This window comes from Lycorma delicatula, chromosome 3 (assembly GCF_047948215.1).
Source record: "Lycorma delicatula isolate Av1 chromosome 3, ASM4794821v1, whole genome shotgun sequence".
Classification (NCBI taxonomy): Eukaryota; Metazoa; Arthropoda; class Insecta; order Hemiptera; family Fulgoridae; genus Lycorma; species Lycorma delicatula.
This window is the reverse complement of record NC_134457.1, coordinates 98,666,835-98,682,436: the sequence shown is the minus strand read 5'-3', so window position 1 is coordinate 98,682,436 and position 15,602 is coordinate 98,666,835. Positions and strand designations below refer to the sequence as shown.

At 27.8% G+C, this 15,602-nt stretch overlaps 1 protein-coding gene across 2 annotated transcripts in view; it reads left to right on the top strand.

Annotated features, from left to right (window-relative positions):
- Window positions 1-15,180, top strand: part of dmrt99B (doublesex-Mab related 99B) — a 56,940-nt gene extending 41,760 nt beyond the window's left edge. Inside the window, exons 2-5 of one of the 2 annotated variants that reach the window (XM_075358925.1) lie at window positions 2,488-2,630; window positions 7,162-7,164; window positions 8,325-8,573; window positions 14,923-15,180. In XM_075358925.1, coding sequence (XP_075215040.1) covers window positions 2,488-2,630; window positions 7,162-7,164; window positions 8,325-8,573; window positions 14,923-15,180 — 653 coding nt within the window. Of the gene's footprint in view, window positions 1-2,487; window positions 2,631-7,161; window positions 7,165-8,324; window positions 8,574-14,922 lie in introns of those variants that run through there. The other variant, XR_012755519.1, reaches the window with a different exon arrangement.
- The last annotated feature ends 422 nt before the right edge of the window (window positions 15,181-15,602 follow it).

Genomic DNA, 15,602 nt, shown 5'->3' with positions numbered 1-15,602 from the left:
ATTTAAATAAAATACACAAAAATGTAATTACGCTGGACATTAAGAAAGATAAACAGGTATTTTAAAGTTTTAATTCTAAAAATTAATTATTAATAAATTAAAATCCCTCAAATTGGAAAAAAATACGCATGATATAAAACAAGTAATCAGATATAATTAACAAACAATTAAAATTTGGTTGGTATGATAAATTTAATATGAATTGTATAAAGTTCCACTTACCAACAATTTTAAAATATATTTCAAGTACTTTCGGAGTTCTTACTCCATCATCAGGGATTTCTTATAAGATGTTAATTTAAAATTCAGGTGTCATATGTATAATTATATTTAAATTAAAAGTGATACGTTCATAATAGCCAGTCTTCAAGAAATAAAAATAATTTATACGTCATGTCCGTAAGATGTTTACAACTATTATGTATACTTAATATAAATTATTTTTTATTTCTTGACGACCGACTATTACAAACATAACAATTTTAGTTTAAATATAATGATGCATATGTCATATGAATTTTTAATTAACATCATATAAGAAATCCCTGATGATGGAGTAGCAACTCCGAAAGTACTTGGAAATATATTTTAAAATTGTTGGTAAGTGGAACTGTAATTAATGCAATTGTATTAATACCAACGGTGCCAAATGCTTAGAAAATTAAACTTAATATGAATTATTTAAAATTTCATGATTTATATTTAAAAATTTGATCTTAACGGTCGTTTCATTATCTATTAACAGGTTGTAATAGTAGAATAATTCATTTTATTTCAATGACTGAGGTAATAAATGCTTATCTGTATAATTTTAGCAAAATTCCGTTTTCTGGATAAGCAGAGATCACTGCGAAAGTGCTCACTCAAAGGAGATGATATAAAGGCGGTTAAGTAAACAATTGAAAAATTAATCTCAAATAAATAATAATATTCTGGTGTTAAGAATAACGGCTACGCCAGTCAATTCGCGCAGTTCCTTGCAAAGCTTATTCAATGGAAATTCTTTCCGGTTTCGCCGCAAAGTTCTGCAATTTAGATATTACGATCTGACTTTTATTTTTATAATAAAATAATTTCTATATTTATATAAAACAATAACGAAAAAGTAAAAAGATTCTTTGGTAATCAAAATTTTAATGTTTTTAATAAGGCATTATAAGGTTTACAAATATTGAAGAAAAACGTTATAACTTTTATGAAAGTAATGGAAAAAACTGTTTTTCATTTTGAGTTCGGAATATAATATTGGTGAGAAAACTACTTTAATTTTATTCCCCCTTTAACTGATAAAAATACAAACGATTTTTTTTTAATAATAAAAATTAAAAGAGTTAGTCAAAAACAAAAAAAAAAAAAAATAAAAAAAAAAAATAGAATATAGAATATACATTTTTTTTAGAGGTGGGGAATAAATTATAAGAAAAAAAATTCTAAAAATACTATTTATATCTTTATCACATAAAATCAATTGAGAAGTAATATCAAATGAGAAAACTTATGGTATGGAATTGCGTAAAATTGAAAATATAATCACCTATATTTTTCTCAAGTAGATGCTTCAAACAAATGAAATCTTCTTTTTTCTCATTTATTTTTTTATTGTCCATTAAAAAAAAAATTGCTAACTTATGATGTATCCTAGAATTTGAAGCAATTTTTTAAAATTTCGTTTAATAACTTTCCAAAAAAACCAAATATTCGAATATTCTTATTTGGATCAAATATTAAAATCAATCATAAACAGTTACCCATGTAACCAAAGTAATATGTTAAATTTAATCTATTTTATATGCGCGCGCACACTATATATATATATTTTTTTAAGTTATACTTAACCCACTGGACTGGTGTAGTGGTTAACTCGTCGCAAATCAGTTCTTTAACAGCTGATTTTCGAGTCGAAGCTTCTAAGGTTCCAATCCTAGTAAACGTTAGTTGCTTTTAAACGGATTTGAATACTAGACAGTGGGTACTGATGTACTTTGGTGGATGGGACTCAATTAACCACACATCTCAGGAATGGTTGGCCTGAGTCTATAAAAGAGTACACCTCGTTTACATGCCATACATATGATTCTCATTTCATTCTGCTTATATTGTTCAGTACTTGAACAGATTGCTACTTATACATTAGAAAAAAAAAAAAAAAAAAAAAATATATATATATATATATATATATATTATACATTACAAATTAAAATATTAAATATAATTTTTATAAACAATTTAAAATATTTCTAATTATTACGTGCTTGAATGAATTAAAATATTGTAGTATAAATATAATGCTATTGTACTATCAAAAAACTAAAACATGTACGCTTATTTTATTTCGACATCATGGAGAGAAATGCGATATACACAGACACTGAGATATTGAGACAAATTTATTTATGTATAATTAGTATGGTTAAGTAATACATAATCTTAAATACATAATCTTTAAAAATAATACGTGGATTTAATAGTTATTATATATTATTTTAGGAAGTAAAAGAGCTAGAATATCAGAAGAAGAAGAAACGTCAACGGAAGAAGTAGAAAGAAGCAGAAGTAGATCAAGAAGTGTGTCACCCCCACCACTGCCCTTAGCTCTGCCTCCACCAGCCCATGCGTCACCGCCTCCTGAGGTAAGTTAGTCCCTTTAATAATTGCTTTATCCATATCATCTGATTGTACCTAATATTTCTTTACCTTAAATGTTGTACGCGTATTTATCAGATAATATGACAATTACTTATCCATTTGTGATCGATTAAAATTCCTCATTTTTAGATTCAAATCAGACTTTGATCTGAAAATATTTTTAATTCATCGATTATCGATGTTATATTATTTTTTACAATGTAATAATTACGTTTAAATATTAATTACTAAGAAGACCGATACACGGTTGTACCACAGCTCTATTTTTTGCCAGAAAATGTTATTATCCTGTAAGGGATGATTGACAAAAAATTGAGTTTTTCACAACTTTGTAACGGTCACTTTGTGTTTCCCGATAATTGTTAATAGAAATAAATTTATTATGTACAAATTAAAATGTTAAAATTATTTTTTATAAACAGTTTTAAATATTTTAACAGCTATGCTTGAGAGAGTGGGAATTCTGTATCAAAAATATAATGCTACTGAATCATCAAAAAATTAAAACGTTTTTTAGGCTTGTTTTATTTCGGCATACATGGAAAGAAGTAAATACACAGACAGACAGAATAGGGTCAGATTTATTTATCCATATGCCTTAATGTCAGAACTAATAATTTTGTTAATCTTCTCTCACCCGGTGATTTTTACTTTTGTTAATATACAAAAAACACTTATAAATATTTTCAGAACTTACATCATTGATGTGTCTTTAATTATATGTATAAAAAAAATAATAATAAAATTGCATCATTTATGAATTTACAAGAATCAATAATTAAAAATAAATAAATGGTAACAGCAGGGAAGATATTCAGTAGAATAAACTGAAACTCCCTGACATTCATGTTAACACCTGTGACAGAAAATAACAATCCGCTATTTCAAAATGTTGGCTCAATCGTGTACCGTAAAAAATGTATGCTGTAATAAGATTTTTTCTCTTAAGATGTAAAACCGGGAAAAATTCACTCACGGATGTTAAAACAGTATCGTAATCGTGCAAATTTTATAAGGAGATCGAATAATTTAAATCGGGAAGAACAAGTGTCACGGATTTTCATCGCAGCGGAAAACCGGTAGAAGTTTCACCGCTTTGCAAAACTGCATTTATTTGCAAGGATAGACGCGTGGAAATTGCTGAACTCTGAAGAGTGAGTATCAGTATTGTTTATTCCATTATTCACGATAAGTTGAATTATAGCAAAACGTATGTTTTCTAGACAGTAGGCTCAACATAACAGATACCGGAATTCACATTTATACGAAATTTTAAATAATTTATTTATACTAAATTTCGGCTTTTAGCGGAAGATAAATGCTCTTTTAGATCGCTAATAACTTGTGATAAACTTGGATTCATAATTTTGAGCCGAAATCCCAACGTCAAAGTATAATGGATGGAAACATCCGAGCTCGCCCAGCAGGAAAATTTTCAAACCTTTGTCGTAAGCCGATAAAAGTGATGCTAACGGTGTTTAGTTACAATAAAGGCCCAGTTTATTGAATTATTTTTAAGAACAAAAGTGAAACCCGTCGCAGTAAGAAAATACGTCCCTGTTTCCTCTTAAAAGGTGTAATTCTTTTGCATGATAATGTGAACCCCATCATTAAACAGACGAGGGAAAATCTGGGTCGGAGGGTGTTTTTGTACATTCACTTTTCGGTTTCGACCTCGCAACATTAAAACGTCTTTTTCTTGATTTTCTCAGAGTTTTTGCACCAAGTTCGGCAATAATGAGCAGTTTAAGAGTGCAGTACGTGAATGACATGACATAAAGGTGAATAAATCTTTACTACTAGAATAAAAAAGCTCAGAGAATGATCGGACAATTACCTAAATGCATCTGGGGATTACGCTGAAAAGAAACGTTAATTTAATTTTCATTGAATAAATAATAATTTTTCAAGTCTTTTGTATCTTTACTTACTGATCGATCCTTGCCTACAGATCGTAACCTAAGTTATTTTTATGCATATTAGCTGCCGATAACGACTGGATACACATTTTCACCCAAATAACTTCATTTGGAATGCTATCTGATCTTAGACAATCTTTTACAGGTCTTATATATTTCGTAATTAAGCAGCTTGAATCGTTTTCTACTCTTTTTTAACCGAGATCTAAGTTCGTTGCCTTACATCAAATTAGAACTGCCATTTTTAAAAAAAAAAGTTAACAGTCTATTTTCTAATTTTAGGCTGCGATTTGTAATCACACACACCGACTGGAATTTATTGATATCCCGTTCACATCGATCTTCCCGTTATATGTAACAGTACAACCGAATATCAAAAATATTAAATTTGTTCTGCATTGTATTCTACTTAGTAATTACTAGTTTTTTGATCTTATTGGCCATTTCCATAAAAATGCCATAATGTCTTCGCTGCTGATATTTTGACATTTGGAGATGATATTTTCGGCATATTTTATCTAGTTGAAAGACCATCAAGTTTCATGAATCTGATCTGCGAATAGAAGCGTAATATTAATTGCAGATTTGCGTATAAGTAATATTCCTACACTCACTACATGTTTCTGAAGGGATACTATCTCATCCACTTAAATATTAAATAATGTAGGGGAGAGAATGCACCTGTCCTCTAGGATAAAGGCATCGCTGCCTTAATTCTTTATTAGCAACTACTTCATCTCTCATAGAATTAGAGCTTTTATTATATTTTTTGTATCTTGATAAAAAATGGATTAATCAAATGAGCTGGATCACTGAAATTATCTAAACCTAACCGAAATTTACTTCTAAAAATGCAAATGAAAGACGCTTCATAATTCATAAAAGCCAAGTGGGTTAAATTAACGTCCTTTTCTACAAATTTACTGAAAATCAAACATTCGTCCACGACTTGCCCGCTCTGAAACCATTTTGTACTTCCTATAGAAAAATACTAACAAAAATTTTCAACTTTTTATAACTTGGTCCTCCAGGCCGGAGGTTGTACGGTAGGATGTCATTCTGTCTAGAAGAAAATATTCTTACTCGTAAAATAAAATAAAAGAACCTCGGAAATCAGACCGGAAATTATAAAAACTAAAAAAAAAAAAAAAATTGTTACAAAGTCTAATAATAAATGTTTTGAGCAACTAAAGCAAATAAAAATGCGAATGGTGGGTTTTTATTCCACAGATATAGAATAAGAAATACTCCATCATTTTCCTGAAAGTATCAAAAGTAACTGTGGAAAAATCTTGAACAGAGCAGCAGTACAAAGTGCTAAAATTATAAATAAAAACAAGAAGTGGTTTTAGTTAACCTAATTAATACATAATAATAACAATTTTATGAAATTATAAGATGCTGCTCTGCTAGAATAATAAATAAATTATTGTGCATAATAAAATAAAATATTAGAAGTCAATAACTCCTAAACATTTGATTACGTATTTAAGTTTTTAATTAATTGAAGTAGGTAAAATATTTAAACTTATCTAATTTTATCAATTATTTTAATTGGCAATTTATCGAATTACTTTTTCGGCTACGCCGATCAAATCATACAATTCTTTGAACAGATTTTCCTTCTTTTATAAGAATAAAACTTTCCAGATCAAGCCGGAAACTTTTATTATTAATTCAAATATTAAGAGATTGACTTACTTTTATAGTAAAATAATTTTATATTTAAAAAAAAAAATTAACACGATTAGAAAATTTTTTTTGTAACCAAATTTTTTTATGTTCTTAATAATAATTAATAATGTAAAATACAAAATAAAAAATTTACACTTATAACAAAAATAATTTAAAAAATGGAGGAATATTTTATAGAACTATATATATGAAGTATAAACTTCCAAAAAATTGTTGAAAGATATTTAAACCGAAGAGAGATAGAGCAAACAACAAAAAAATTGAATTTTCAGAGATTGATCTGATATTTGTTGCTTTATAATATTAGATTATACAATATTGGAGATAGGGAAATACAAATAAAATAGAGACATACAAATAATATTTAGAGTAGTATTTTAGATATTAATTACTTAAATATCATTGAAATGATACAAAATAAAAATATAAAGCAAATATTTTCAACTGCTCATAGTTTATTTTAATACATTATAGATAACGAACGTGGTGAAATCAATAATAGAAAATCAGTAAATAACAAGCGTTTACTATATTAGTATTTGAAATAAAGCAACATAATAGACTTTTTCTGAAATGAAAACAGTTTTTCTTTCTTTTATTAACAAGAAAACTTTTTGACTTAAGCCAAAAAAAAATTTTATTGTTAATTCAAACATTATTTATTTTATTTTGGGTTTATATGTATACTTTTTTTGGTATAATCATCTTCATATGAATTTTATAAGCTTTCAGAGTCTACAAATTAAGGCCATGGTTTTAGATTTATACTGTTGTTATATTTTATTGTTCATTTTTAATAATCTCAATGGGCCAGTCTAGTGGTAAACTCGTCGTCGGAAATCAGTTGTTTAATAGCTGTGTTTCGAATTCGAAGGTTATAATGTTCAAATCGTAGTAAAAGTTAGTTGCTTTTATACAGATCTGAATACTAGATAGTGGATACCGGTGTACATAGGTGATTGGGGCTTAATAAACCACACATCTCAGGAATGGTCGGCGTGAGTCTGTACAAGAGTACAGTCTCTTTACTCTTGCACAGTCTGTATAAGTGTAAATACAACATTTACATGTCATATATACACCATCTTCATCACACTGAGTCAGGGAGGGTTGCTTAACTTTTACTAGTTGAACGGATTGTAACGTATACATTAAGAAAATTTAAAAAAAAATATTTTACTTTAAATGAGTAGCCATAATTTTAGTTGGCCATTTAAGAGACCATAAGAAATATGTAATAATATCTTGTTTAACAGAGTTTAATAAAGAAGAAAGGAGAAAATAATATTTAAATTATAAAAACAAATCGAAAATATCATTTTAAAAAAGATTGAATTTAATCTCCTTAAAATTTAAAATTATTACATAATAAAACTTGTAAAGCAAAGGATTACGTTGAAATAAAATTGGTATCAATAAGTCAAAATAAAAAAAAGTGTTTAAAAAATTCATTTTCTGTTGTAAAATAGACAATTTTTTTGGAATAACAATAACAAAAACACGTAACATACTTTAACCAAAAGGTGGAAGGAAACTCCATTTGAGAACTTCGGTAACTTTAGTCTATAATTAGAGCCACTTTAAAAATAACATGACAGGATTATTAAAGTGAGGAGTAAATTAGCTTCTTTACTGAGTCAAGCCTATAATAGTGCAGCTAATATTTAGTTGTAGTTCTAAATGGGTGACCTGAATTTTTTTCAATATTAGAACTAACCGTATTGTGAATATCATATCATCAGAGAAAACAATCACGATTGGTATCTGTTGTACGGGAGGTACTTAACATGCGTCTTAGGAAGTATAAGAAACAATTGGATACACAGTATAAATAAATAAATAAACGCACCCTTGCCTGTCATGAGACGTTATGTACGAACTGTACAGACAAATAATTTTAGTAGTAAAATATATTAGTAATTTCTAGATTGAAATAAATTTGAAGTAATTCACTTATCTATTATATTATTAAATATATGATTAATTCATATTCCCTTTTAACGAAGCATAACAAAAAGTTTATAAATTTAGTTAAGGACAAAATTTTATAAATTTATTTCTGAGCAGGATGAGAGCAGTGACGCAGAATCAGCACCAGAAAATTTATCTCTTCCAAAAAAATGTTCTATTGAAGGAAATGGCAGTGGAAGTTTAAATACATTTCCGACCTTGGGATATACCAGCCCACCGTACCCACCACAACGATCTCCTGTAGATGTTCTTCTTAGGGTATTTCCAGGGCGACGACGTTGTGATGTAGAAGCTGCCTTACAACGGTGTAAGGGTGACGTTCTCACAGCTATTGAAATGATGGTAAGAAAAATAATTTAAATTTATTACAAGTAATTTATAGAAAGATATTAGTAAAATAAAAAAATCCTTATCTTCTGCATTTAACATGTCCTCATTGTAATATCCAAAGTCTTTATTTTTGTAAATTGTTTAGGATATTATATGGATTACAGTAACCTAGCATTATGTAGCCTATATTACGTACTAAATTAAAATTAATAAAGGAAAAGTTTTCGACAAATTTTAAAATACTGCACTTTGTTAATTATAAATTAATAAATAATAATTTATTTACTTTTAAATTTATTTACCTGTTTATTATTTCAATGTGTGTTAAATTATTAATAATACTCTGATTTGTATATCTGTCTCATATATACAGAAAATAATAAATTTTATATATATATATATATATATACACAATATGTCCCACGAAGTGGTGAACGCTTTTGATTTGGTATCATTCATCCATTTCCGCACCTTCATTTATTATATTGAAATTTTACAGCCCGTTTAACAATGGTTCTAAAAATGTTCTGTAAAAATTTCAAATTTCTAGCATTTGTAGAAACAAAATGGCGGATTTCAAATGAAAACGTCAATTTCACAAAAATCACATTTTTATTCATTACAAAATAGCTGATAAAAATTATTAAAAAGCAGATGATGTGTTGTTAACAGCTATTCAAATTAAATAAAACAGGTTAATAATTAGTCATAACCATGAATAATTATTTAACTGTATTTAATTACTAGTTCTAATTATCAACGTATATTATTAATTATATGCATATCACTGGCGGCTCGTAGCTAAATTTGTGGGGGGGGGGGGGGGGTGCTGCTCCAGAATAGTTTTTCTGGGCCTTTTCAAGGCCATGGTTAAAGTTTTCTGTAAAATAAAAGAATCGAAAAAATGAATCAAATAGAATACCTGGAAGTAGGATAATAATCTAATTCTACACTTATGACATTCAAGAATATGGTACACGGTTTAACCGAATAAATAATAAAATGTCAATATACATAATATTTTTTAGTATTATTAGATAATAACTTAATAAAATGTCCGCTTAAAACACTATAGTCCGATGGTGCTTAATTTAAATTTCTATGTACACAGAAACAAATACATAATTAGTTTTTACTAATTACCTTTTCTGTCGCCCTACCAGCGTGTTTTTGGACACATTTGGCAATCAAAGAGCCCTAACTTTCCGCCATCTTCTGATCACTACTAATAAAACAACTAAACCACTTTCATATTCCTTCCACCGACTAAACTAGAAAAGGGAACATACAAGGAACATTCCATTCACAGAGTAAAAAAAAACTGCCTTCTATCAGCACGCCAGGGTTGGTACTGCGGGAGAGACAGTGTTCTCTCTTCCCTCGCAGGCAGCTTCCTGTGTGCGCATGGGCACAACAGCCAAACACCACGGCGCTGGAACTGTGAAGTGTACAGTTCCATACAAAGATTTTTGTATCTTTTTCATTAACTGGGGAATGGCTGCTGACATTAAGCTTAAGCATTATACATTGTGCAAGTATAAAGAAGGAATTAAAGAATAAAGGACTCATTATATTAAATGTTATCGATAATATCAAGTGGTGATAGGGTGGGGGGTGCTGCAGTTCCACAGTGCCTATACGCGAGCCGCCACTGATACATATATCTGATGTTCTAAAAATATAATCAGTGTGTACTAACACAGTACTCTAAAGTGTGTTGAGGAAAACGGGTAAAGCACTAAATAATGAGAAAATAATTGCAATCATATAATTAATAAAACTTTCATAAATAAAATGTAACATGTTAAAAAATAACAATTTTTTGACTGGTATATTTATGTTTAAGTAATAACACTAAAATACATGCAAAGTATATGTATGTTTTTAATTTGGAGCTAAGCCATCCAGTGATACAGTACACATTTTATTACGCAAAATCCTTACGTAATATATTTACTAAAGAAAAATATTTAGTTCTTTTATATTATCTGTCATCCATATTTTAAATCTCTTAGGAAAATTTAATTTAAAGAAAAAAAAATTCTTTTTAAAATATTCCAATTTACGGGATGGATATATTTATAATCAAATTTCATGAATTGTAATTATGTTTAAATTATTATTAATTAGTGTTTTATAAGCCACTCCATTCTGCAGTAGATAAGAACATAAACAAGTACAAAACATAAAGTTCTTAAACTTTTAAAAATTAATCTAAAACATACCCTAAGAAACACGTAAAAAAATAATACATTTTTCTTACCTTAAAAGTAGATGCAGATATAGACCCCGAGTTTAAAATTATCACTATACTTTTTAATGGAATGTACAGATGAAAAATAATCTAGTTTTATCCAATTCAAATGGTGCAGATTGAAAAATAACTTTAATGGCAAAGCTAATTATAAATAAAATAATACGTAATAATAAACTATAAAGTATAAAATTATAAGTTATAATAAATAAAAGGTTATAACTTTTTATTTATTTTACCTATTGAAGATGAAGTTTCCATATTCTTTTTTTTTAAAGGCAGAGGTGTACCTCTGCTAAAAGTCTTACTAATTTTGTGGAAAAAGCATTACTTCAAAATTTTCTGCTCATACGATAAATATGTTTGAAATAAATAATTTTGGTTCTATTTCCACTGAGAAACAAACGCATTACTTCAAAACCAGTCATCAAGCTAATTAATTACCCTTGTGTTAACAAAAATGTTATTAATACTTCTTATAATAAGAACAGTTGTATCAGCAGAATACAATAGCATTCGTAATTTGATGATATAAATCATTGCTATAAAACAAAAATACTAAAATACTTATTGCTATACTCGAACAGAACTGAAAGACGGGTCTCATTATTTTCCAAGAACGCAAACTACATAAATAAAAGTTTGTTTAAAAGAACTGCAGCAGAACTTCTTTCAAATAAGCAGTTAATATAATGCTACATAAATAGTTTATTTGCTATATAAATAGCAAATTATCTAATAGTTAAAACTATGTATAGGAATAAAAGATTGAAAATAATTAAATTATTTATATGAAATTGATTTTAATTTATTACATGTTAATCAATAAATGCAATTAATAAAATATCTGGAATTATAAAATGGGAGAATCAATTTATAAAATTATGAATTTAATTGGTTTATGGGAAGTGACAGGAATTATAAACATTTTAGCGTTTAATAAATAGAAAAGAAAAAAATTGCAAAATCACAGAGAAATTACTTAATCATCTTGGTTACTCATTTAGTTGATGAAAATTTAGTTGTCTGATTTAAACGAATGGTGGTAAAAAAAATTACTCATCTTTCTTCTAGAAAACTGATTTTTTATTATTTAAAAAAATTAAAACCCCTTAATTATATTTTTCTTAGAATAATTTAATTAGTAAATCTTTTCATTCAGAAACTGCAATATAAATAAATTCTATTTTTTATAAGTTATTAAATTTGGTGCATGTAATTAGTTATTGCGTTAAGACCACGTAAAATCTGAGCTGGATGAAGTGGGCGGCTAACAACGAATAAAAATTCGCTAAAAATAATGTATGACAATTTCTGATAATTATGCTGGAAGATTTGCTATAATCTATAACTGATTTATATATAATAGCTTACAGATCTTCTCAAATCTAGATGATCGACAGCATCTTTCAATTGATTTGAAGGAAATGATTTGTGTAGAAAATTCGTACAGATTTTAGTTATAATTAGCTACTATTATTTATTGGACCAAATGTAAAACCCAAAATTTCATATGTAAAGTACAGGCTATAATTTATATTAAATTATTTCACACAATTTTAATTAGGTCGATTGGTATCAAATCTATTCGTTAACTTGTTTATCTTGATTTAAATAAATAAATGAATTTGTCTTATTTAGTTGTTTGTAAATTCATGGTTTCAAGTTATGTTAGATCGTTACTTAGCGTTATTCTATTTCGTTCCCTGCGGTAGGTAAAAGGAAGAATTTCTCTAAGATACTCAGATCGAAAAGATTGGAACTGAAATTTGTAGAATAAAATATTATTATAAAAAGGATACAATTCATCTTTTTTTTTAAATAGAATTTTCATATTAAATAACGGAATTACAACACTTTTATTATTTTTTACTACTTTTAAACTTCACTAACTTTCTTCCTATCATAATTTTTGGCTTAATTTTACTTGACATAGTTCCTAATTTAGTTTATTAAAAAAACAACTAAATTAAACCTTTTTTATAAGTCTCATTTACCCCCTTTCAAGATTTATTCTAATTTTTCTAGCTAAAATAAATTCTATTTTAGTCATCCTAGTTTATTATTTTCCTTTATACACAAATATATATCTAAACTATAATACTTTATTGTATAAAGAGAAAGAGGGTTTTGTCTGTTCGGGATAAACAATAAAACTATTCGATCAATCGCAACCAAATTTTTCCCATGTTTCTTGGCATAACTGAGAAGGTTTTTAGATATATTTCATCTCGAAAAATCTCGAAAGAAAATGAATAAATAAATGCCGGTTGAAGCACAAATTTTAGCGAACTGAATTAATGAACTATGAACTGTGAGTCTCTATCACTGTGTGAGCTGGGTTTGAACTGAATGATTCGAATCAACCGATTAAATAATATTACTAAAATAATAGAATTAAATTTACTAATATTATATAAATTAAATTTCTGTTTAAAAATAATAGGCTTCCCGTGGTGACTGGGTGTGAGGCTGGAGTGGTGAGGTATGCGAGCACCTCTGGGAAGCTAAGACCAATCATATATATATATATATATATAAAATTTATCTGTTTGTTATCGCATAACCGAGCGATTATTTTCAAATTTGCAGGAAGCATTGTGCTATCCTAGGAAAGGTTTTAAGCTATCGACCGAGGCTCTGTCTCCCTTAAGGGTTAAGTTATTAAAAATATTCATTATTTCTTTACATCGAAGGAGATGAAGTTGTGAATTAATGATATTCATTAAGGAAAGAATAGATTTCATTATTTCATAATGGATTTTTATTTCATTACATTTCTGCCATCATGGCAAAGAAATAAGCTATGAAATTTTCGTCGTCAAGAGTGTGTGTACTTTAGTTACCGTAGTTACTATCATTCTGTATTTTGTATTTTAGTTTCTATTTCAGGTTTCTATAAAACCTGAATACTGTAATTGCTATTTATCAGTATTATTCTCACATAACCATAAGGATAACGTACCGTGCGGAGGTCCAGAGGGTGGAGTCCTCTGGGTAGATGGGAATGGTGAGCTCTGTGGCCCTGGTGTAGGCTTCGTGACCCCGGGAGGACTGAGGAGCCCCTGAGTTGGCTTCGGGGTTCGCTTGGGCTGACCTGGGTTCTGAGGGGAAAAAAATACTACATCTAATTCCAAAAAATACATAAATTAAATAAATAATTAAATTTATAGCTGATTTATGATTAACATATAAAAATTAACATTCATATAAAGATAAGAATGTTAATAAATTATTAAATTTACTTTATAGTATAAATTTATAACGAATAGAAATATTTCTTATTGAAAATTAAGAGTTATTTTAGATTTAACTTATTTACATATGATGGTGATTTTATACAAATTCTAATTGTTCCAATTCGTTTAGTATCTGTGTTTAATAATTGTATGATTTTTGTATAAAAATCAAACAATTATTTTTTTTATTATATATAATTATCTTTTTTAAAATACTGTATTATAAAATGGAACCGATTAGATAGTTCGTAAGTTCGAGATCAGAAAATTTTGAGTTTACTAGTAGCATTAAAAAAAACATCTGTTTTTTATACTACTATAGCTCGACAAAACTGTTTCCAAACAATAATATTTCCCCGCAGCTGTTAAATTTTTTATATTGAGTATATATTATATTATTTAAATCTATATATACTTAAAACTGTGTAATTTATTTCATTAACTGTATTAAGTAAATCTTTATGCGAATGATGATTAAATTCTGATATCAAAAAATAGATTATTCTACCGGGCTTCGGAGCAGCTTTGTTTTTACAACACTATAAACCTATTTTTACAAGAAAGCGTTTAGTGTTCTCGTTGTTATACATTATTATAACATATTCTGGAAGTTTGAATCTACAGTACGATTACGTAGACTATAGTTTATTTATTTGAAAAGGAGATAGAAAATTGTAAAAAAAATACTCTTCTCGTTTTACTTGTCTGGCTGACTTATACGAATACAGAAAGTTTTTAAATTGAATATCTTATAAATATGAAAAATATATTTCAAAATTATAATTTACATTGTCGTGTAAATTACAAAATGTTATAACTAAGTGAATAACAGTCTTTATAAAAATAATAATTTTTTTTTCTTTATCAGGTCTGTAACGAAACAGAGGAGCCTCGTTCGGCATTCTCACCACTGGGACCTCCATGTACATCATACCATAGAGGATTTAGCCCTTCATCTAGACGTTTTCTTTCAGCACCATACGCTGGCACCGGTTATCTACCGACAGTTATTCGTCCACCTGATTACGCCAGTCTACCGCTACATTTATATACACCATCGGATAAAACTACAGCATCATCACCGGGATCTAACACCGGTTCAGATAAGACTTCATATTCTGAGTGACCTAACACAATATTACCCTTCTGGCCAAACATACAATTTTAAGTAATTAAAAAAAAAATAAAAGAAACGCATCATAATTTCGAACACAAAATAAAGTTCTGAAATTTATATTAAATTCAGTACAACAAAAATAATATAAATAACTGCATAAATACATTTTTTTTTTAATTTATTGAAGTAGTAAATTTTGTTTTGTTAAAAAATACGTTATAATAAATCCATTTCAGTTTTCAATTAAATATTAAACAAGTAAACTGAATAGAAAAAATGAAAACCATTACCGTTCAATCTTTTACATTTATGTACCACCCTCGTTCATTTAAAAAGAAAAACAACAAAAACCAAATGATAAAGTGAATTAAAAAGGGTCTGACAACAGAGTTGAAGTATAAACAGACCAAGAATGAGCTAATTGAACTAAA